General features: G+C 38.3%; 1 protein-coding gene across 1 annotated transcript in view; it reads right to left on the bottom strand.

Moving 5' to 3' along the window:
* PKHD1L1 (PKHD1 like 1) overlaps positions 1 to 22,946 on the bottom strand; it is a gene marked incomplete at its 5' end in the record, with an annotated part of 156,499 nt that overhangs the window by 53,010 nt on the left and 80,543 nt on the right. Inside the window, 12 exons of the mRNA XM_081258904.1 lie at positions 419 to 570; positions 3,691 to 3,882; positions 5,237 to 6,266; positions 8,265 to 8,401; positions 9,489 to 9,730; positions 13,730 to 13,859; positions 14,876 to 15,005; positions 15,496 to 15,575; positions 18,601 to 18,757; positions 19,499 to 19,655; positions 20,611 to 20,781; positions 22,199 to 22,352. Of these exons, the coding sequence (XP_081115030.1) occupies positions 419 to 570; positions 3,691 to 3,882; positions 5,237 to 6,266; positions 8,265 to 8,401; positions 9,489 to 9,730; positions 13,730 to 13,859; positions 14,876 to 15,005; positions 15,496 to 15,575; positions 18,601 to 18,757; positions 19,499 to 19,655; positions 20,611 to 20,781; positions 22,199 to 22,352 (2,732 nt within the window). The remainder of the gene's footprint in view (positions 1 to 418; positions 571 to 3,690; positions 3,883 to 5,236; positions 6,267 to 8,264; positions 8,402 to 9,488; positions 9,731 to 13,729; positions 13,860 to 14,875; positions 15,006 to 15,495; positions 15,576 to 18,600; positions 18,758 to 19,498; positions 19,656 to 20,610; positions 20,782 to 22,198; positions 22,353 to 22,946) is intronic.

Below are 22,946 nucleotides of genomic sequence, written 5' to 3'. Positions count from 1 at the left end.
ACAGAATGTTAGATTCAGATAGAGCTGGGTGGTGGGAATATAGGACTCGGCCTGTTATTTTCTGTATTTGCTATATTTAATAATACAAATAATAAAGCCCTTAACTGGTGCCCAAAACATCATAAGCACTGAATAAATGTTAGTTATTATCATGGTAATAATAACAGGGCACAAGCTTAGTACTACAGGAATGTGGCAGAAAGATGGCTTATTTCTGATTCTTAAAGGAGGGGGTTTTTTTTGGCTTGCTTCTGAGATTTAGGATGGGTCATGAAAAGTGTGCAGACTTTACCAGGTCAGTATGTGAGGCAAGGGCATTCTGGGCCTCACAGTTGGTGTAAGGATGAGTGTGTGGGCTGCTTTTGAGTAATATGCAATCAAAATTATTAGAAGATGGATTACGCAACTCTTTGTTTACCTTAAATCCATAGAATGTTGACGTATACGAAACGTTGGTTATGTGATCTACACTTTTAAAATACCAGTTAATGTGCTTTGCATTTGGAATCAGAGCCATCCATCCAGACATGTGAGTCAGTCGTTTCTTCTGAAAGGGAACAATGCTTGTGCCTATAGAACATAAAACAAATCACAGTAATCTCTACATCTAGAAAATTCCTTCTCTTATGAGCAAGTGCAAAGGTAAATATTACTCTAGTCTACGGAAGTCTCTAAAGAGGTCAGTATAGTATTTCATTACTTATGTTCTAAACGTCTTTGTTTACCTGAAGGCCCCACTGTTCAATATCACACTTAACTGAAACATAAAATGCTTTCTCACTTGGAATTCTGAATTGAGATGGAGCCTTTATTCCTTAGGGAAAAATAAAATTGAACTATGATGACAATAATGACCACTAAGACAAAAGTGCTTAAATATATCAATACAATTTTTTTTTTTTTTTTTTTTTTTTGCGGTACACGGGCCTCTCACTGCTGTGGCCTCTCCCGTTGCGGAGCACAGGCTCCAGATGCGCAGGCTCAGCGGCCATGGCTCACAGGCCTAGCCGCTCCGTGGCATGTGGGATCTTCCCGGACCGGGGCACAAACCCGCGTCCCCTGCATCGGCAGGCAGACTCTCAACCACTGCGCCACCAGGGAAGCCCCTATCAATACAATTTTTAAAATACATTGATCTAAAATATAATTCCATTTCTATTCTTTTAAGAACTTAATTCTTCAGAATCCTTGATCTGCAAAGTATGCAAATATAAGTCCTGAACCTTATTAGATTCTTCTATATGGGTTGTGTTAATCAAAATCAGCCTAGCAAGTATGAATGGAAAGCTTTGATTCAGAGCCCTTAAGGAACTAGACTAAAGTAGACCTACCTCTAACACTGGCCATGATACCCTAAATTTTGTGAATGATGAACTTGGAACCTGAACTACCTGTTATGGGAAAAAAATTTAATTTGAGAGAATGCCTGACAACTTCACTTGAAGATCTGAAAAGATCTCTCACAATATAAAGGAAAACATCTGTGATTAATGAATTAATTCTATTTTTTCCTCTCCCTTCTCTCTTTCTTTTCATCTCTGATTGAATTTTATGTTAAATTGCAACCTCTTCCCTTACAAAGTTAGGTGGAAGAAGCTAGGAGCAAGATTACAAAATAAACTGTCATTCTTTTCCTTTGGGGATAAGGCAAAGCAAATTCCAATATCAAGGAGGAACAAATTCTTTGGCATATGAATTAGCATTAAGTTTTGAAAAGCCCATGACCAGAGGCACTAAAAAGTCACAGTTTAAGAAGACCTGCAGAGTATGAGAAGAACCATGATAATTTGGATTATTCAGCAAATACCCACTCCTCTCCCCTCCTTGAGGGCAGAATAGACTTCCCTGCTCTGTGGGTACTGGGTGACTTCTTTGGTCCATCGGCTATTAGCAGAACTGACACTGCAAAGACTTAAAAGTGCTTGCTGGGTGAAACATGCCCTCTTGAGCCTCTGTCACTGCAGTGGAAAGAGGCTCCCCCAGGAGAATAGTGGGTAGCATACTAAGGTGACCTTTGGCATATGCAGACAGAAAAATTATACAGATCTTGGGGGACAGAAATCTAATTCAAGTTACCCAAGTGGAAATTTGCTACCTCTTACCTATTTCCTAGATCCAAGCCAATTCACAGACTGGAAGCAGCTCCACTGAGTGGGAGAAATCTGTGGCCATTTATCAGGCTACTGCATACTAAGGAGAGGAAATATCCAGACCTTCCAAGAGTTGTTAGCTTCTGGCTCTGAACTGATACTAACCCTCAGACACCCTAATGGCACCATGGTCTACCAGCTGGAGTGGCAGCTTATGAAGGCCAGGCCCTAGAATGAGTCTTTGCTCAGTCTCATGCCTGGTCCACTGAGGCCACTGGCTCATCTATGGTTATTCCTCCAGTTCCAAAATGTATAGTGGAAATAGGCATAGAACTTTGTTTGGAAGAAGGGCAGAAGTTGAAATTCTCACAAGAAATATCCTTCCAAGAGGATCTGATAACATGGAGTGGAATACCAAAACCCCAGCATGTCCTGATGGAGTTGACCCAGCTATAATTTTAGCAGTTATAGTATGGCTGGTATAATTATGCTACACGTTTTCAAAATTCACTTGGCCTATATTGAGATACATAATTTTAGTTTGAAATTGCAAGTTTCTACCTTGTAAATATGATTAAATGTGGAAATTTGGGAACGCTGTCATCAAGAAGCTACATCATTTAGATTTATGCAGAAAATGTAGAAAACTGTATTTGAGAATCATCTGATAGCAAATGTTTGATTCATCAATGCCTTTCCTATTTTCCAAAATCTGCAGTCTATCAGAACAGTGATATGAGAGTGGATTAATTGTAGATAGATATTTTAACTAATAATTCATAGACAGATGATGGATGTGTGGATGAATGGATGGATGGAATGATATAAAGATCCGAGCCAATCAGGGCAGGCCAGGTCAGATGTGATGAGAATAGATATACTTAGTAACTGGAAGAATTCCTAATGGAGGAAGGGAAAATCACGCAGGAAGGACTGAGTGAACACTCTAGGAACCAGGCTCCCCTGCCCTGTTACCAAGATAAAAGAAAAGCAATTCTAAAACCTTTAGGGGGGAAAATGCAGATATTAACGCCACAGTGAAAAATCTGAGACGTGAGAATCAGGGCTACTACTATATCCCCATTTAACTTGCTTGTCTGGCTGGCGCATATGCCAGATGCATCATGAATAATGACAGCAAATTAATGCAATCTATCAGGCAATGATATCAAGCGCATCTGGTGTTCCAGGTGCATTAGCTTTACTGAAACAAATCAGTAAATCAACAGTCTCTGTGCAGCTATTGACCTAGCAGATGCTCCCCCCATCCTATTTCAATCAGCAAAGATAATCAAAATAATTTGCTTTCAGTAGCAGAAAAAATGGTATATTTTTACTGTCTTGATCCTAAAACTATGTCAACTTTCCTGCTATCTGTCATAATATTGGCTGGAGGTTCCTTCATCAGCAGAATGTCATGCTGGTCCAGGCGTTTCTTCAATACTCCTCACGAGCCCATTTTGGGGTGTGATATTTGTTTCCTGCCTGGTTTCTGACTGATATAAATATTATGCTTTTCCCAGTGTTCTCAAGAAGATGATGATGAAAATTGAGGAAAACATATTTAAATGAGTGGTTTAAATGATTGTGTTCTACTCACCGAAGGAGTCTGAGAGAACCACATCCTTTTCAAGCAGAGACACTGGAGAAGGCTTGTTGAATGCCAGCCGGTGAAAGCTGACCGAGGCGTCACAGACAGACCCAGGGAATCCTGTGCTCCACTCGGCTTCTTGACTGCAGTGAGAAGGGTCCAGCAACGAGCTGTGTGGAATGACGGTGTGTCCTTTGTGACCTAGGAAATGAACACAAACAGCCGACTTCCTATTTCATGTTAGAAAACGAAAAAGCTAAACTGTCTAAAACATACATTTACTATAACCCATAGTGCCACGAGTACAATCTAAAAGTCTAGGTTCCTGGGTTTTCTTTTTTTTTACATGGGGTAAGGGGACCTCTACAAAGGCTTTGCAGTGGACTCTTCTGTCAGGGAGCTTATCATGGATGCAGCTGAAACATGGGATCTGAAGCACCCATGAGAGCCAAAGTACGGGATGGAATGTGGGATAAGTAACTTGGTCAAGGATACACGGAAGGATGCAAATCCAGGCAGTTTGACCACAGAGCTTGTGCTCTCAACCAATGGACTGTCAACGAACTTAAGAATCTAAGCTGAATTAAGTAAATGAATAAAGATCACACAAAGCTCTGAATATTAGAACCACCTAAATGTTCTCCCTCTTAAAGCCACAATTAGAACAGGAGACAAGTCAACAACTGTAGTTGAGAATTCAGTCTGTTTGAATATTGAGATGAACCTTCCATCTTTCAAGGGCTTTCAAAAATAAATATCTGTTAATATCTGTAGCTTTACTTGTCAATTGTCTCTCTCATAAAGTATTATGCAGAATCGTACACACACACACAGACACACTTCCTATCTGATTTTGCCAAGTCATTATCATTAAAATTTTATAAAAATGCTAAATCCTAGAAACCATGATTATTTACAAAAGGATTTGACTTACTCTGAACTTAAAATGGTAGAAAAGATTTAACCTACAAAGAATGTTGAATTTTGTACTAGAGTTCACATATTCTTTGAATCAATTCCAAATTCAGAATTTAGATTGGAAAGAAAAAGGCTAACAGCAAGCCTGTGACTTATTACTTCCCTCTAAGGTACTTGAGCAGGATACATCCAGTCTGTTGCTTATGTAAATAAACCTCGAATTTATACATTTATTGGGCATGACTGGCTGGAGAATCTGGGTAGTCATGTAAGCAGTTTCCTCTGCGTAATTAACTGAGTACAGAATGGAGGCATTCTCAAATGAAATGGCTTCCTTCTGTGATCAATATTCCATTAAGTATTGTTCAAAATTTGCTGTTAATTCAAAACCAAAGTGCAAATGCAGGAGAAAAGGGACATATTTGGAGGCTGCATCTGATAGTTTGAGACTTTGCTAGAAAAGGATATCTCATCTATGCCTAGTGTTGACCTATATCCTTAAGTCATTAGGAAAGTTTGGCACCAGTTAAGATCTGTGATTCATCTGAGTCTGCTTTGACAGTTCAACTCTCTGTGTTAACACAAACAAAAAATATATTTCCAAAGTATTTTATCAGAAATTAAAACATCACATTACCTGTAAGTGAACCATCAACATCAATCAGTACCACTTCATGTTCCCATCGAAAGCCAGCCTTGTTTGTTGTGTGAGAATATTGGATGTCAATGAATTTTGCACTCCAGCCTCCACATCTTTCATTACAAACGCCAGTGATGGACGTCACTCCCAAAGCTGCACAGCTGGGACGGTCAAAGTTCATGAAGTGTACGGAAGATACAGTCAACCCTTCACTAAATGGGAGAACCAGGCCTTTCATTGTGCAAAATACAGACCCCATTCCCAGTTCATCGACATGACCAACTATTTTGGCATTTTTAATCACTGCTCCAATGGTTTCACCCCATCCTCCAACATAAGGAGCCAGGATCCTCTTCGTTTCAATTCCAGCCTCATAATTATTGACCATCACGAAGTTATGAAACTGAAGTGCACCTCCATTGACCCATTCAGCTCCTTTTTGACAATTCCAAGTAGTGAGTGAATTAAATCTTGCAGGCTCTGGCACTGTAGAAGTACAAGATCCTGTCTGCATGGGGAAATATTCTTCAAATATCCACAATCCAAACCAACCTTGAGAATGAACAGTGTTATTAAAGAATTCTCCAAGAGGAACTCTTTTTTGGCAGATGTTTCGGTCATAGGATGGCCCATCAGGGTGGTTGTTCATTCGGTACCAAAAGCCAAAGTGAGTGCCACCAGCAGCTGCATTGTGTCGTATGGTGTTGTTTGGATTGGTTACCCAGAATGCAGCTGGAGTCACGTCGTCATTCAGAAGACTAGTACTTTGCTGTACAAATACTGCCAAGTTATATTGCAGGATATTGCCATGTTCAATACCATCTTCTATAAAAAATGCTCCCCCCCTGATATCATATATAATATTCCTCTCAACCAGAAGGTGATGTGTGTTATGGATAGTAACAGCTCTGTTATAGGTCTGGTGAATTGCACAGCCTCTTACATAAGATTTAAACTGTAAATCTCCAAGCAGGTGCCAATGTATTGGATATCGCCCCAACCGGAATGCCTGGCCAGCATGGAATATCTGTCAAGCCCAGAAATCACAGCTATTTAGTGATACACACAGACTCAGGGTTTGCCTGGCTTATACTTTCTTGTTTCAAAATAATATCCACTTTTACATTAATTATTATTAATGCATTTATAACTCCCATATTATTCCTGTTTATCATTTTTAAATGTTATCTGACCCCCAACCCACCTTGTTTTATTCAATCTATAACAGCCCATACTTGTTATCAAATGAATGAATGAACAAAAACCATCTTTGACTCTTCTGCTTTTTCACCTTGCTGTTATGAAACTTTCGTGTTCAGCAAAATACCTAGTAAAAGACTTCCTTTTCTCCTTCACTTTGATTATTTTTTAATAATAAGAAACATTTCTTGAATGTTTACCATGTGCCAGATATTCTGTTAAATGTCGTATATGCATGGTCACAGTCTTTACCACAATCTTAGGAAGTAGCCACTTATCATAAGCTTCATTTTACAGATGAAGAAAGTGAAATTTAGAGTATCTTGTTCATGGTCACAAAGTTTCATTTAAACTCACTGGTCTAATTATAGAGTTGGTGCTCTTATTAACCACTCTGCTATATTTTCAATAGGTCTACGATCTAATAAGCTAATATAGAAGATGCCTCTGTGTGTGTGTGTGTGTGTGTGTGTAATACGATCTCATAAGGTTTGGAAATAAATGGTAGGGCATCTATTTATTTTCATTCTTCATCTAAAAATAAAAATTAACTATTAATAATATTTACTATACAGATCGACACTGACAACCTCACTCACTCCATATCCAGATGTTACATGTATGTAACATAACCTAGGAGAAGGTTTTCTTTTTACAGTGTGCAGTCATTGACTCTGCCACCCTCACTGCAGTTGAGTGAGGTGTTCCAAATTTAATGGATTTATGGATTTTACTATCCTTCCTTCCCACCCTTCCTCCGTTCCTTCCTTTTACTGAATATTTGATAGAAATGTGCTAAACCCAGATTATATAGGCTGAATATGAATAAGATACAGAGGAACTCCTGATCTCTTGGACATAACTTGCATATTTATTCTTTTATTTATATATTTGTTCAATTAATAGTCAATTGAGAATCTGCTATAGGCTAAGTACTGTTCCAGCTACAGAGGAATCAGCAGAAAACCAGAAGGACAAAAATATCTGAACTAACTGAGTTTATGTTCTAGAGGAAGAGATAAAAAACAAATTAAAAATATATCAGGAGTTATGAGTTAATAAAGAAAAACAGGTGTTTGGGCAGCTATTTCAAATAAAAGTGGTGAGGAACAGCTTCTCTGAAGAGATAACATTTGAGAAGAGACCTGACTGAAATGAGTGTGAACCATTTAAGTACCTGGTGGAGGAGCATTCCAAGCAGAATGGAGAGCAAGTACAAAGAACCTGAGACAGGAGTGTGCCTGACGTGGGCAAGGGACACAGGGAGGTCTACGTGGCTGGCATGGCAGGCGCCAAGGGTAGATCACACAAGATAGAGGCCAGCAGGGGGTCAGATCACGTGGATCCTTTGGAAAAGGCTTGGACTTTTTGTTTTAGGTGTAATAGGAAGCCATTGAAGAGCTCTGAACAGTGTGTAGCAAGATCTGATTCACATTTTAAAAATTGTACTTTGGCTGTGGTGTGGAGACTTCATTGCAGAAAGGGTGAAAGCAGGAAGACCAGTTAGGAGAAAAGCACAGTAGACCAGGTGAGAGGTGATGGTGGCTTGGGTTAGGTGGAAAAGGTAGAAAAACAGTACATTCAGGATACAGTATTTTGTGGGCAGAGTGGATAGACCTTGTTAATGAATTTGATGTGGGATGTGATAAAAACAGAGAAACAAAAATTTGGCATGATTATGTGAGTGAATAATTGGATGTATTAAAATCATCTGTTTATGTCTCCTCTACCAGATTATAAGTAGCATCTGGCAAAAAGCAGGTGCTCAATTCACATTCATTGTATGGAAAACTTTGGACAAAGCGCGAACAATAACGCCTCTTACCTCTACGTATTCTATTCTTCCAGTCACCATGTTAGCACCGGGTATCGGAGCATGAAACATAATGCATCCACCAAACTGGTCACTTCCTATTTCTTCTCCAAACCTTCCTTGGACACATGTCTGTGTAGCAAATTCACCTTTAAAAATATTTTTTAAGATATCATAAAGAAACACCGTGTCAAAATCCTCTAATTATATAAAGACTGTTTCTCATACCTAATTATATCTTTTTATTCACATACAATTTTAATCTCACCCTGGAACATAATTATTTGCGTTCACATTATCTCCTCCTCTGCATAGTAAGGAAGGTAAGTGCCTTGTCTTGTTCACCTTTGCAACCCCTAAAGTACTCAGGTATTTTGTTTTATGATTGCTGAATTTATTTTCCCCAAGATTTGGGATTAACATAGCTAATACAATCTTACACTGGTACAAGATTAGAACATGCATTATCTCACTTAATTCTTACAACTATAGTAGGTTGGCAGAACAGGAAGTATTTTTATTTTAAACAGGATGAAACTAGGTTTCACAATGGACATTGTGAGACCACGCAGATGAAATGGAATCAGAACGCAGGTCTTTTGACATTGATCAGTAAGGTCTTATGCTTCCCATCGAAGAAAAGGCTGTATCTAAGCTGTATCAGCTATTATTCAAGTACTTATGGGATTGTAATGGTAGTAGTGATTACATAAAATATTTAAAAGAGACTTGTGAAATGCACTGTGCTTCTTAACTACACACATACATTTATATGGTTATACACAGTTTTATAAATACATATATATATAATATATATATATATGAGAACTGTGGTAAGTTAATTATAGCCATGGAACCAGTTCCAACTATTGACACCTGAGAAGAAGGGACACATGTCACTTCAGGACCAAAGTAACAAACTGCTGGTGCTTAACTCTCCAGCCTTCTCATCTCCTGTCTCAGAGATCATGGAAACCCATGTTGAGATTAAGTCTCCATCAGCCTAGACCCTGGAAAATAACAATGAGCAGAGCCCCCCTGTTTACCCATATTGGACACGTGTAGCATCAATGAGAAATAAACCTTTATCATTTTTAATCACTAAAATTTGGGGCTTATTTATTGCTAGAGCATAACCAAGTCCATTAGTTCTCAACAGGGGCTGATTTTGTACACGGAATATTTTTGCAGTGTCTATAAACATTTTAGGCGACACACTAAGGCTGCTAAAGCTACCTGTGTCAAATCCATCAGGGCATGCTGGAATTTTGTTATTCCACTCCACATTGTCAGATCCTCTTATTAAAATATTTCTTGTAAGAATTCCAATTTCTGCCCTTGCTTCAAACAGAGTTCCATCAGGGAGGGTGACAGTGATTCCTAAGTGTGTGTAATTCAGCGGATTAGTTAGCGTTATGTTCCTGCCACCAGCAGATACAGATGCAATGGTCCTTTTTTCATTCTCTTGTTGGCTGTGTCTGTAAAAATTTGAACCAAAAACTCTCAAAATTAATATAAATTAACATAACAGTGTTTTGCTGTATTTGTTTTATGCTATTCTGAACAGTCATCTGTAAAACAGGAAAACTTTTTATGTCATACAATATTCTGAAGAGGAATTCCAAGATGGTATTTTACTGTTTCTTAGAGTAGCTGAATAAATTTTTCAGATGCATTTCAATTAAATAAATTTTTTCCAAGTGCTATACTTGTTCACAGAACTGGACTAATTCTATAAAGTATTCAAAAGAACTATTCATTTATAACTTTGAGGATCACACTCAGTGGTTCTCAACCAGGGATGCTTTCATCCCTCCAGGGGACATTTGGTAATGCCTGGACACATTTTTGGTTGTCGCAACTTGTTGGGGGTGCTATGTTGCTACTAGAAGGTAGTGGCCGAGGATGTACCCAAACATCCTATGATACACAATAAAGAATTATCTGGTCCAAAATGTCAATAGTGCTGAGACTGAGAAACCCTTACAGAGGGAAGCCATTGGAGGTTCCTGAGCAGGGAAAAGAAATGACTGAGGTGAGCTCAGGAGTTCTCATTTCTACCCATTCCTTCAATACATACCAAGTTCCAGCAAAAGGACTGGCCAAATCTATAATATACACATTCATGTACTGAGTCCTTCCAACAAAGACTTATTGAGTGTCCATCCTGTTTTCTAGGCACAGAGCTAAGTACTGGGGATACCAAGCAGAAAGTGCCCCTGACTTCAGATAGACATGTGTTTCTATGGCTGATTGTGTATTATCTACTAAAGCGTGACTGGTGCTGTTGACAGAGGTGCCCTTAGAGGAGATACCTCTGTATCTTCTTGACATTCCTTTTTGATTCCTCTCTCCCTTGGTAAAACTTTTTCTCCTTTAACTACCAGTTTAAATAACAATGTGAAACACGTTGAAAGGCACCTCTCTCACCTTTCCCAACTCTTCTTCTGGATTCCCAGTAAGCTCTGCGTGATGCCCCATCAGCACTAACAGTCACCACACTGCAGTCCTACCACCCATTTACTTCTCTGTCCTTCCCATACCTGTCTGGTCCTCTAGGTAAGACACCCGCTAAATCATTCTGTATGCTGAGCACTTGGTCCAGTACGTGTCACAATTCGATCACAGTTTTTCACTGACTGAATAAATCAATGCAGAATGAATTCCTGAGGTAAGAAGGTAGAGGAATGGAGCCCAAATAGGAAGATGATGGAATATTCCAGGGTGAGGGGCTGAGAGTCTAAATTAAACTGAATGCATGGAAAGCTGGTGGAAGAGGCATTTCAAGGGAAGGACCAAAAGAACCTGGTGATGTGCAGGAAGCGAAGAATGATGATAGTCAGAGGGTCACTGGGAAAGTTTTTATGAGGATCAAATTAGACTGTAGGATTTAAAGGGAAAACATGGATAGTGAGAATGAAATGGAAGAAATGGGCATAATAGTTAAGCAGTTCAATAATTTACAGAGAAAGTGAGAGAGAGAGAGAGAGAAGCTAGAAGAGACAGGAGACCAAAGTTTTTTTTTTTTTTTCCAAGATGGTGGGTGGATGGGGAAACCCATAATTCCAAAAGACCCAGGGAAGGAATTATAGGGGGAGAGGGCGGGGGAGGTGAAGATTAAGGATGCTTGAGATAGGGTGTATCAATAGTACAGGATCCCTCAGGTGATTTGGACTGGCCTCTCCTGAATTCTCTTGAATTCAGATGAACAGAGGTTTCTTTAGAAAAGAAGGTTCCAGGGACTTCCCTCATGGTGCAGTGGTTTAGAATCTGCCTGCCAATGCAGGGGACATGGGTTCAATCCCTGGTCCAGGAAGATCCCACGTGGTGTGGAGCAACTAAGCCCATGAACCTCAACTACTGAGCCTGAGCTCTAGAGCCCGCGAGCCACAACTACTGAGCCCACGTGCCACAACTACTGAAGCCTGCGTGCCTAGAGCCTGTGCTCCACAACAAGAGAAGCCACCACAATGAGAAGCCTGTGCACCGCAATGAAGAGTAGCCCCCCTAGCTGCAACCAGAGAAAGCCCGCATGCAGCAACAAAGACCCAATGCAGCCAAAAAAACAAAAACAAAACAAAAAAAAACAAAAGAAGGTTCTAAAAAGCATTTTTTTTTTTTTTTTTTTTTTTTTTTTTTTGCGGTACGCGGGCCTCTCACTGCTGTGGCCTCTCCCGTTGCGGAGCACAGCCTCCGGACGCACAGCCTCAGCAGCCATGGCTCACAGGCCCAGCCGCTCCGCGGCATGTGGGACCTTCCCAGACCGGGGCACGAACCTGTGTCCCCTGTACCGGCAGGCAGACTCTCAACCACTGCACCACCAGGGAAGCCCTAAAAAGCATTTTTATATGTTATATGCACCTAAATGCACCTTTTCTTCCTTTGTAATAATATCTAAAACTTATCTAGCACTAACTTTGAGTCAAGTTCTGCTCTGTTTTACACATATTAACACACTTAGTCCTTACAGTAATTCTGAGATACATACTAACAGCATTCCAATTTTAGAGAAGCACAGAGAGGTGAAATAACATGACCTCAGGCCTAGTAAGTGGTATTGCCGGGGGTTGGACCCAGGCAGACTGACTTTAGTAGTATTCTTTTTTTTTTTTTTTTTTTGCGGTACGCGGGTCTCTCACTGCTATGGCCTCTCCCGTTGCGGAGCACAGGCTCCGGATGCACAGGCTCAGCAGCCATGGCTCACGGGCCCAGCCGCTCTGCGGCATGTGGGATCTTCCCGGACCGGGGCACGAACCCATGTCCCCTGCATCGGCAGGAGGACTCTCAACCACTGTACCACTAGGGAAACCCCTAGAAGTAGTATTCTTAACCACCTGCGTTACAAACTCTGAAATAGGATTTATGAATTAAATAGTGAACAATGAGTTAGATTTGGTGGGAAACTCCTTAATTCTTGTTTCTTAAAATGAAATATCCCTAAACTAAATTCTAAACTTACTCTTTTATTTCATCCAGAAAAGCTATAAATGAGGACTTTCTATTTGTAAGCCCTGTCACTTTGCTGCTTTTTAATTTTGCCATTATGCAATTCCAAGGGCAGAGAAAAAAAGGGCACTTATAAAGCTAAGTATATATTTAACTCTTCCTAACGTCTGCAAGTCTATTTTTAACTTGGGAAATGACAAACCCAAAATGCCACCTTGAATTCTAATTCTATACTGAGTCACGACCTTAACATAATTTAGCTGTTTCTTGTCATAAATTACTATTTGTTCCCTGATCAGCATCAACTATATCCAATTTTGCTACTACTTATCATTTGAACAAAGCAAAAATAAGGCTCCTCTTGCTTCCTCTCCCCACCAGTATTCTTGGTGTAGCTGTATTAGTTTTGTTCTTTTTATTTCTTATTTGCTAAAATATATAATTAAACAAATTAAGGGTCATAAGCAGCCTCGATTGTAAAATGTCACACATGTAAAAGGTCACGTTAATCATCACTCATACTATAATTTCCTCCCTTTTATTCAATCATTACTAACAATTTTGCTCCATGGGAGCCACTGCCAAGACTGTAAGATAAGAAAGAGTTCACTAGCTTCTTTCAAATGTATCATTTGGTGGCCCCAAACAAAGAAGCTCATTTACATTTTTGCATGCACTGATGTACTTAGCTAAAGCTCTCACTCAGAGGTTTTCAACTGACTATTAATAGCAGAATGCTTTTGTCAAATGAAATCTTACATGGGAACCTAACCATGAAAATGACTAAAATCTTTTATTAGTACATATTTATAGTTTTTCTCATGGTAAATTCAGTCAATGGAAACTCAACACACTGGGGGTCAACCCAATGTTAATATTTGTCAAATACATATTTGGCTGTTCATGCTTCTTTATTCTAGGTTTCAAATTTAAATTAAATAGTTGTGGACCTTCTGAATCATCCCTTGTTTACATAGTTTTTAAAAATCCCTATTCTAAATCAAAATTAGCGTGCTCAGAAGACATCATACCTGTGTCCTGTGCTTGCAATTACAATCTCATCTCCTGGTTTCCACGTTACTGCTTCGTGTAAAATCAAAGTCCTTTCCCCTGCCTTTGCAGTATGAGCCAAACGAGTCCAAATCACAGGAACAGGCAGACCTGGAGCCAACATACAAACCGAGAATTTCCCTAGATGTGTTTTCTTGGATATTAAGAGTTTCATGCATTTTAATCTTTTCCTGGATTGAATCAATTTTGAGAAAGCTCGTTTTACCTTAGCATCTTATACCTTTCTCAAAAAAGAAACATTTAGAGTGCTTGCTTTATAAAATAATCAAGTTTGTAATAACATGTATAGGTCTATAAGTTTTTAAAAAATCCTTCTGCAATGACATATCCCATTTATGATAATCTTCTTTATATGAACTCAATATAAATTGTGTGATACTACTGATAAAATGGGCAGAGGCCTATTATCTTTGTCATTGTTGATAGGAATTGCTTAAATTGATAATCTGGAGACAAGTGAAATGTATAAATTTCTGAAAATTCTATTAGTGTATATATTTAGCATAATGTAGGACATTTATGATCGTAATAGGGTATCATGCTTATATATTCTAAACTTATAAAAGAGGTAGATTATTGCAATATAGAAGACTTCATATAAAAAGGATTCACACCATGCTTCCTTTAAATAATGCTACATTGATACCTCAAACATGATCATAATCATTTTTATTTGCTGATAATTTTCCACAGTATATATAGTTATAGAACAGTGCAAATATAAATTTATAGTTATATTTTAGAAAGAGCCCATTTTAAAATACAAATATAAGAAGTTATAATTTATGCTTCTAGACTTAATGCCTTTTTGTTTAGATAGATGAATAAAGAAAACAATCAATATGAACTGTTTCAAGTGCTAAATTAGGCAAAGGATGTGATGGACGGGCTTCCTAGGAGTGACCTTGGTTGTGAGTCTTGGTGGTCTGTAGGAGTTGACCTAACCTGGATAAAGGAGGGAAGAGATAAAGAGGGGTAAAGAGGGAACACGTAAAGACAGGAGAAGTTTGGCAAGGCTTCATTTAAAGAGAGTTATCAGGAGGATTATCTCTGGCTTCCTGGCTAGTCTCTCCTGGACCAGTTCCTTGAATCCTTTCGGCCCGTACCATGCAGATCCAGGATTCCCTCCCGCACAGCCAGTGTCTTGGTGCCATATACCGGGAGCTCAGGAGATCGCAGGTGCCCATGCAAGGTAATGACCGCCTTGTGTTGAAATGGGGAGGCTTCCGTCCCAATCTGCAAGGGATTTCACAAGCATCATTCAGAAAGTAAAACTCATTATCCACAACTCTAATCATTCAAAAGGAAATTCTTTTCTTTTCTTCCCTCTCTTTTGAGAATCAACTGTTCCATTCTCAGTATCTTTCCTCCAAAAGATAAACCTTACATTTTCCAGTCAGCCAAATATACTATGCCAGACCTTTGGAAAGTATACTGATTGATTTTAGCCACATCTCAGAGCTAATTTTTTTTTCTGCTCTATTTAAAATTCTGCTCTATGAAAATATGCTTTATCTTCCCATTAAAAGCACAAAAATATTCTAGGGAACTTTTAAAATCCAGAAAAAAGATTTTATGCTAAGAACAGAGACCTACACAAAGATAAACTAGTGAGAGTTTAGCATAATTAACTGTCCATTTTACACATAATATATATATTTTTTACACATAATATTTTAAAAAGAGAGAGGTTAGCAATGAATACAGATCAAGTTCTCTCGTATACCTGAAGAACGCCTCCATCTGTAATTAGAATATTTTCTGCCTGAAGTTCAATGTCAGCTTCATCAAACATTAGAGTTCCACCTAAAAACCATACAATTTTGAAATATATCACAAGGAATAGTCTTATTAAAAGCTATTTATTAAATTATACACTAAAATTTAATTTCTTATTCCTATCTGCTGTCACTATGCATGTCACTTTACTTCAGCTCTTTGGCAACATGAAGTATAAAAACTTCAGACAAGACCCAGGGAGCTGCTAGAAAATCAAACCCCAGAGCAGATTATTACAAGGGCCTCCCTGGTGGCGCAGTGGTTGAGAGTCCGCCTGCCGATGCAGGGGACACGGGTTGGTGCCCCAGTCCGGGAAGATCCCACATGACGCGGAGTGGCTGGGCCCGTGAGCCATGGCTGCTGAGCCTGCGCATCCGGAGCCTGTGCTCCGCAATGGGAGAGGCCACAGCGGTGAGAGGCCCACATATCGCAAAAAAAAAAAAAAAACTTCAAACAAGACCTAGGGAGCTGCTAGAAAATCAAACCCCAGGGCAGATTATTCCCCCTTGATCATTTGTTATTTTAAATGCTATTAAATAGTGCAGCTACATGAACTCTAGTTCTACAAACACAGGATCTCAGAATATAAATTAAGAACAAAAAATTAAAATAAAAGTAAAACACTTTTTATACACTATTGTAATGCCAACATTAGGTCTGAACTTTTATCCACTAATTTGCACTAGCAACAGCTATAGCCTGATAAGCATTATTAAAGAATGTGCTGAGATACATTTTTTAAGAGACTGATGTAAATTTGTGGATAGTGAAACTTTACCTGTCCAAAGGTTCAATAGTTAATAACTTCAAATAACTGAAACACTGCTGTTGTCCCAGAAGTTAAAAAAAACAAAATGCAAAGCCCTATGAACAGCTAAAACCATTATGGCAAAGTTTATATACTAAAGCCTCAAGTGTTTTACTCTCTCCAATTATTGTTTCTTTTACACACAATTGTCACAGTTCTGGTTATTTAGCTTGCTGTATTAAAATTAGGATATTAAGAAGCAGAGAGAACTTCGGGTAACAGTTGAAAACAGGTTCACAGGCAAAGGTTAAATCACAACCTGGCATCCAAGAGGAGTCAGGGGGGTCATTTAGTATAGAATCTAACAAATCTCTATGATTTTTATAACCCCTAGGACCCACTATACTAGTGTTTTTATAAATGGGAAATACCTTTTTACTGTTGTAATCCACTCCATGTGCACTGGCATACACACACACACACACACACACACACACACAGTTATTGAACCAAAAGTTTCATGAAACACTTGACTTTAAAAGTGGTACTGGCACAAAAACAGAAAGATAGATCAATGGAACAGGATAGAAAGCCCAGAGATAAACCCACGCACATATGGTCACCTTATCTTTGATAAAGGAGGCAGGAATGTACAGTGGAGAAAGGACAGTCTCTTCAATAAGTGGTGCTGGGAAAACTGGACAGGGACATGTAAAAGTATGAGATTAGATCACTCCCTAACACCATACACAAAAATAAGCTCAAAATGGATTAAAGACCTAAATGTAAGGCCAGACACTATCAAACTCTTAGAGGAAAACATAGGCAGAACACTCTATGACATAAATCACAGCAAGATCCTTTTTGACCCACCTCCTAGAGTAATGGAAATAAAGACAAAAATAAACACATGGGACCTAATGAAACTTCAAAGCTTTTGCACAGCAAAGGAAACCATAAACAAGACCAAAAGACAACCCTCAGAATGGGAGAAAATATTTGCAAATGAAGCAACTGACAAAGGATTAATCTCCAAAATTTATAAGCAGCTCATGCAGCTCAATAACAAAAAAACAAACAACCCAATCCAAAAATGGGCAGAAGACCTAAATAGACATTTCTCCACAGAAGATATACAGACTGCCAACAAACACATGAAAGGATGCTCAACATCTTTACTCATTAGAGAAATGCAAATCAAAACTACAATGAGATATCATCTCACACCAGTCAGAATGGCCATCATCAAAAAATGTAGAAACAATAACTGCTGGAGAGGGTGTGGAAAAAAGGGAACACTCTTGCACTGTTGGTGGGAATGTGAATTGGTACAGCCGCTATGGAGAACGGTATGGAGGTTCCTTAAAAAACTACAAATAGAACTACCATATGACCCAGCAATCCCACGACTGGGCATATACCCTGAGAAAACCATAATTCAAAAAGAGTCATGTACCAAAATGTTCATAGCAGCCCTATTTACAATAGCCCGGAGATGGAAACAACCTAAGTGTCCATCATCAGATGAATGGATAAAGAAGATGTGGCACATACATACAATGGAATATTACTCAGCCATAAAAAGAAACGAAATTGAGCTATTGGTAATGAGGTGGATGGACCTAGAGTCTGTCATACAGAGTGAAGTAAGTCAGAAAGAGAAAGACAAATACTGTATGCTGACACATATATATGGAATTTAAGAAAAAAAAATGTCATGAAGAACATAGGGGTAAGACAGGAATAAAGACACAGATCTACTAGAGAATGGACTTGAGGATATGGGGAGGGGGAAGGGTAAGCTGTGACAAAGCGAAAGAGCGGCATGGACATATATACACTACCAAACGTAAGGTAGATAGCTAGTGGGAAGCAGCTGCATAGCACAGGGAGATCAGCTCGGTGCTTTGTGACCGCCTGGAGGGGTGTGATAGGGAGGGTGGGAGGGAGACGCAAAAGGGAGGGGATATGGGAACATATGTATATGTATAACTGATTAAATTTGTTAATTAAAAAAATCAAAAAAATTAAAAATAATAAAAAAAAAGATGCTTACCCGTATAAAAGATGCAGTACACTCAGATATTTTCTATTCTATTTCATTAAAAGATTCTGGTTGCAATGCAATAAAAAATTTCATAACCACAAATGGATTATAATACTCAATTTAAAGAACTCAGTACTACACTCTGTATTCAAGACATGATACAACTATGGATGTTCATAATCATGAATTCTGATTAAATTAACTTCACAGAACCATTTCACAGGCAGAGTCTAATAAACAGATTTTCAGAAATTTACCCTGAATAAGCAACATTTTCAGGATAGGGGTATTTTGATCCAGCAAAATTGTCTGTCCCTTTGTAATAACAACTAGTGAGCCTTCCTCTGGGGGCGATGCTCCCCCCCACGAGAAGTTGGAGGACCAAGCATCAACATATAGGAAGTCCGCGTTATCCTGTAATAGAAATGAGAGACTTTTAAATTTAGAGGTTTTATCACAATTCTTCATTTAATTCCTCAAAATGAAGAAATTTAAAACAATGAACATTTTCATTAAGTATAACCTACTTTAAATATGTTAGAGCTGCCTGTTGATTAATTTCACAATAATAAAAAACTAAAAAAGCTTTTACCAATTACCCTGCAATCCAGAATACTTAGAAATATGAAATAATAAAATTTTAGTAACAAGCAAAAAAAAAATAACCTACTTTAAATTTATTATAGTCACATCTTAGTTATCTTTTGGAGACATTAACAAAGTAAAAAGTCCATTAATGGGACTTCTCTGGTGGTGCAGTGGTTAAAGATCCGCCTGCCAATGCAGGGGACAGGGGTTCAATCTCTGAACCAGGAAGATCCCACAAGGCGTGGAGCAACTGAACCCGTGCACCACAACTACTGAGCCTGAGCTCTAGAGCCCGCGAGCCACAACTACTGAGCCCACGTGCCACAACTACTGAAGCCTGCGTGCCTAGAGCCTGTGCTCCACAACAAGAGAAGCCACCACAATGAGAAGCCTGCGTGCCACAAAGGAGAGTAGCCCCCGCTTGCCACAACTAGAGAAAGCCCATGCACAGCAACAAAGACCCAGCACAGCCAGAAGAAACCCCAACAACTCCGTTACCAATTACTTCACCTCCCATTAGGCTAGTTTTTCTATTGCTGAGACTACTCTATCCAACAGCACTGTTACCAGTTTGGCCATGCCGATGCTTCTGATGTTGACATGCACTGGAGCCCACCCTGAAGGAGTGTGGGCATTTGTCATGCAGATGATATATGTCTTGTTGGAATACTCAACATCACATTTGGCTTCAGCTATGGTAACAAGAATATCCTGTATATTTTCACTGTAAAGTAAAAAAAAGAAAACAAAACATTGACGTTTTTCTCAAATTTCTAGGTCACATTGTCAAACCCTATTATTCATATGCATTATTGTAAAAATAATGATCTTACCTATGAGCTATCAAAGTGCAGACTGACACTTTTTTTCAGTAGTAAAACTTCAAAATATTTGTTGAGAAAAAAGTAAACAAAGAGATTAAGAGATCAGGAAATAAAACTACAAACTAGCAAGTATTGCAGTGCTGGAGAAAAACTGCTTGGGTTCAAATTATTGAGAAATTCTTCATTGGTCTCCAAGCAGGCACTTATGTAAGACACTTCCAGCGATTATCTTGCCTATGTGACATTTTTTGTCACATTCACAGACTTTGGAATTTAATCTCCATGTAAAAATGCAAGTCCAAGGTAGTTACAGGTACTTGAGGAATTAACATTGCCCACTATGATTTAAATGATCTGGGGTTTTGAAGTCAAACTTCTGTACTTGAAGGATGATGATAGGGCAGTACATAAAATTTGAGCCAAAATAATGAATATGTTTATGAAGAAGGAACCTAAACAGTTACAGTGAAATAAATGGATGAAGAGATGTTTCATTGAGCCAATGAAGCAGATGATGGTTGGAGATGAGATTCTGGGGGAAGCATAACAGGAAGGTGATTTATACTTGTGATGTTACTTACTAAGATCTGGGGAAAGTTATTTAGCCTCTCTAATTTTAGTCTTCTAGCCATAAAATGGTATTAAACAATACCTAAGAAGGTAAGGCAGGAAGTTTCTATGGGGTAGAAAGGTTCCTGACACAGAGTATGTAGTCAGTAAATGTAGTGTGGCTTTTGAGCAGGTGGGTAGACTTTACATGACTATATTCAAACACTGTCCTGGCGCACGAGAAAGCAGGCCTAACGGCTGGAGTCCGGAAAGATGCACTGATGTATATGCATGTGAAGACAGTACCTGAAGCCTGATCCCAGGACTGTAAGTCTGGTGCCCCCTGCTGTACTGCCTCTCCTGGGAGCTATTTCAGTGATGAGTGGAGTCATTGACATGTTGTATATAAAAGGAGTCGTGGACTGAGATGAATTCTTCCCATTGACCACACTCACTTCACAGTCTTGCTTGGGTACCCTGCCTATGATAAGAGGAATCAAACTGAGTTCGATTCTGCCATCAGGCCCTTATTCATTTCCAAAACCCCCAAATATTTTTAATAACATCTTCCTTTTCCCAAAGTCACTTTCACAGGCTCTATGTGAAGTAATAAAGATCTCTAGCAATAGTCAAACACATCACAAAATTCACGCACATTATCAACAGGGGAAAAACCCTTAGACCCTCCCTCAGAGCCTCTTATTGTAGACAATTCTACAAACCTGCCTGTTTGGTTTTCCAGTGCTAGAGGATTCAACACTGCAAATTAGAGAGGAAGGAAGGAAGAACCGCTAATAGCAAGCATGCTGACAGCTGAAAGCTAGGTAACAGACAGAAAAGCTACAAAAACTCAATACAGAAACGCTGAAAAAAGAAGCGGAGCTATTGTTAAGGTAAACAAACCTTGACAAATCTTTATAGCATTACTGCTTTAAAAAAATCAGAATACAAACTCTGATGTTGAAATGATAAGTAAGCCCAGTCACAAAAATGTTACATTTTCTTCAGTATTCTTTAAGAAGTCAGAAGAAGCAAAAATGTTTAGAAAAGCTTCATCAAATTTTGTTAATGTTTAAAAAAATGTTTGTACATAAACCATATCCTTTATTCATCTGTATTATTCTCTTTAGTTCTTCTTAAATTTTGTTAGATAATTAAAATATGTTGTGTACTTAAAATACCAGATACTTGAACTACACAGTAAACCACTGAACTAGGGTTAATGTCTCCATTCAATAGATGGACAAACTGAAACAGAGAGGAGTTAAGTTACTTAGCTGAGGTGACAGTTAGTGGCAAAACAAATTCAGGGGCTCCTTAGAGCCCAGGCTTTTAACCACTAAGTAAAAATAAATAAGAGTAATAATAATAGCAAATCACATATCATGTTTCAGATACCATTCTATCCACTTCACACACATTAACTTATCAAGCCTCACAGTAAGTAGGCTAATGTGATCATTTTCATTTTACAGAAGAGGAAACTAAGACACAGAAAGCTTGAATAACTTGCCCAAAGACACAGCTTGCATTTGAATCTTGGCAACGAATTACCGGAGTTCACCCTCATAACCATTATACTATCCCCACTTTAAGGAAAAGTTAATACTCCAATAGGGACTAAAAACATGTTCTCCATTTGGCATGCTCTTTATGTGATAAGCTGAAAAACTGAAATTTACTAAAAACAATTCAGTCTAACCCAAATGTCATGAATCTTGGAAAATATTATAAGCCTAGAAAACAAAATTCTGAAGAAATTGCTTAAAATCAGGAAATTCATAAAGGTGATTCAATTGCCCCAAATGAACACAGAAAATTGAAAAAAGAAATTCAGACTGATCTCTATAAAATTAAACAGTTCTCAAAGACTTCCATTCTTTTTTCTGACTACTTACCATTATTAGGTGGAATTTCACATAATAATGTTGTGTAATTAGATTTCAGTCTGTCGACTGCACATTTGGAGCCACACACTAATACAACTGAATTCTGTGGATTAAACCCAGTGCCTGTCACAGTCATGGTTTGACCACCACCGAAGCTCCCTAGTGAAGACATATAAAAGGGAAAGACAAAGTTAATGAAAAGAAAACCTCCTCTGTACATATATTTAACTTCATTTTAACACCTGAAATGGAAGCAAGTTTCATTAAATGAAAAGATTCGTAGAACTGAAATTATTTATATTATATTATATTAGTGCAACAGAATCTCTTTTGATTGTAGTTTTTTAAAACCTTCACTGAGTAAATGTCACATCTGGTCATTTATTTAAACTATGTCTAGGAACTAAAATTTTATTTAAAAGAAATGTCACAAAGAATTTGAGTAGTCAAAACACAAATGTAAAGTTACCATTTTAGTTAAAAGCACATTGGTTATGCTTAAGGTTTTTCACCACTAAAATAATTTTCAAACAGAAAAAAAACACTTATTTAGATAGACATAATTATAGGCCAGTGATATCTAAACATGATTTAAAAACAATTTCCAAATATAACCTGGACATTTTCAATAGTATTAAATTTTAAATAAATTATATAGCACAAGAGAAATACAGACATTAAACAAATATTTTGAAATGACTGATACCCTTGCATGCTTATTAATTTGATGCATAAACAAAAATATTTTAGTGT

Source organism: Mesoplodon bidens, assembly GCF_964165515.1.
Source record: "Mesoplodon bidens genome assembly, chromosome: 16".
NCBI lineage: Eukaryota > Metazoa > Chordata > Mammalia > Artiodactyla > Ziphiidae > Mesoplodon > Mesoplodon bidens.
The sequence above is the reverse complement of the archived record's forward strand: the minus strand, read 5'-3'. Positions and strand labels throughout refer to the sequence as shown.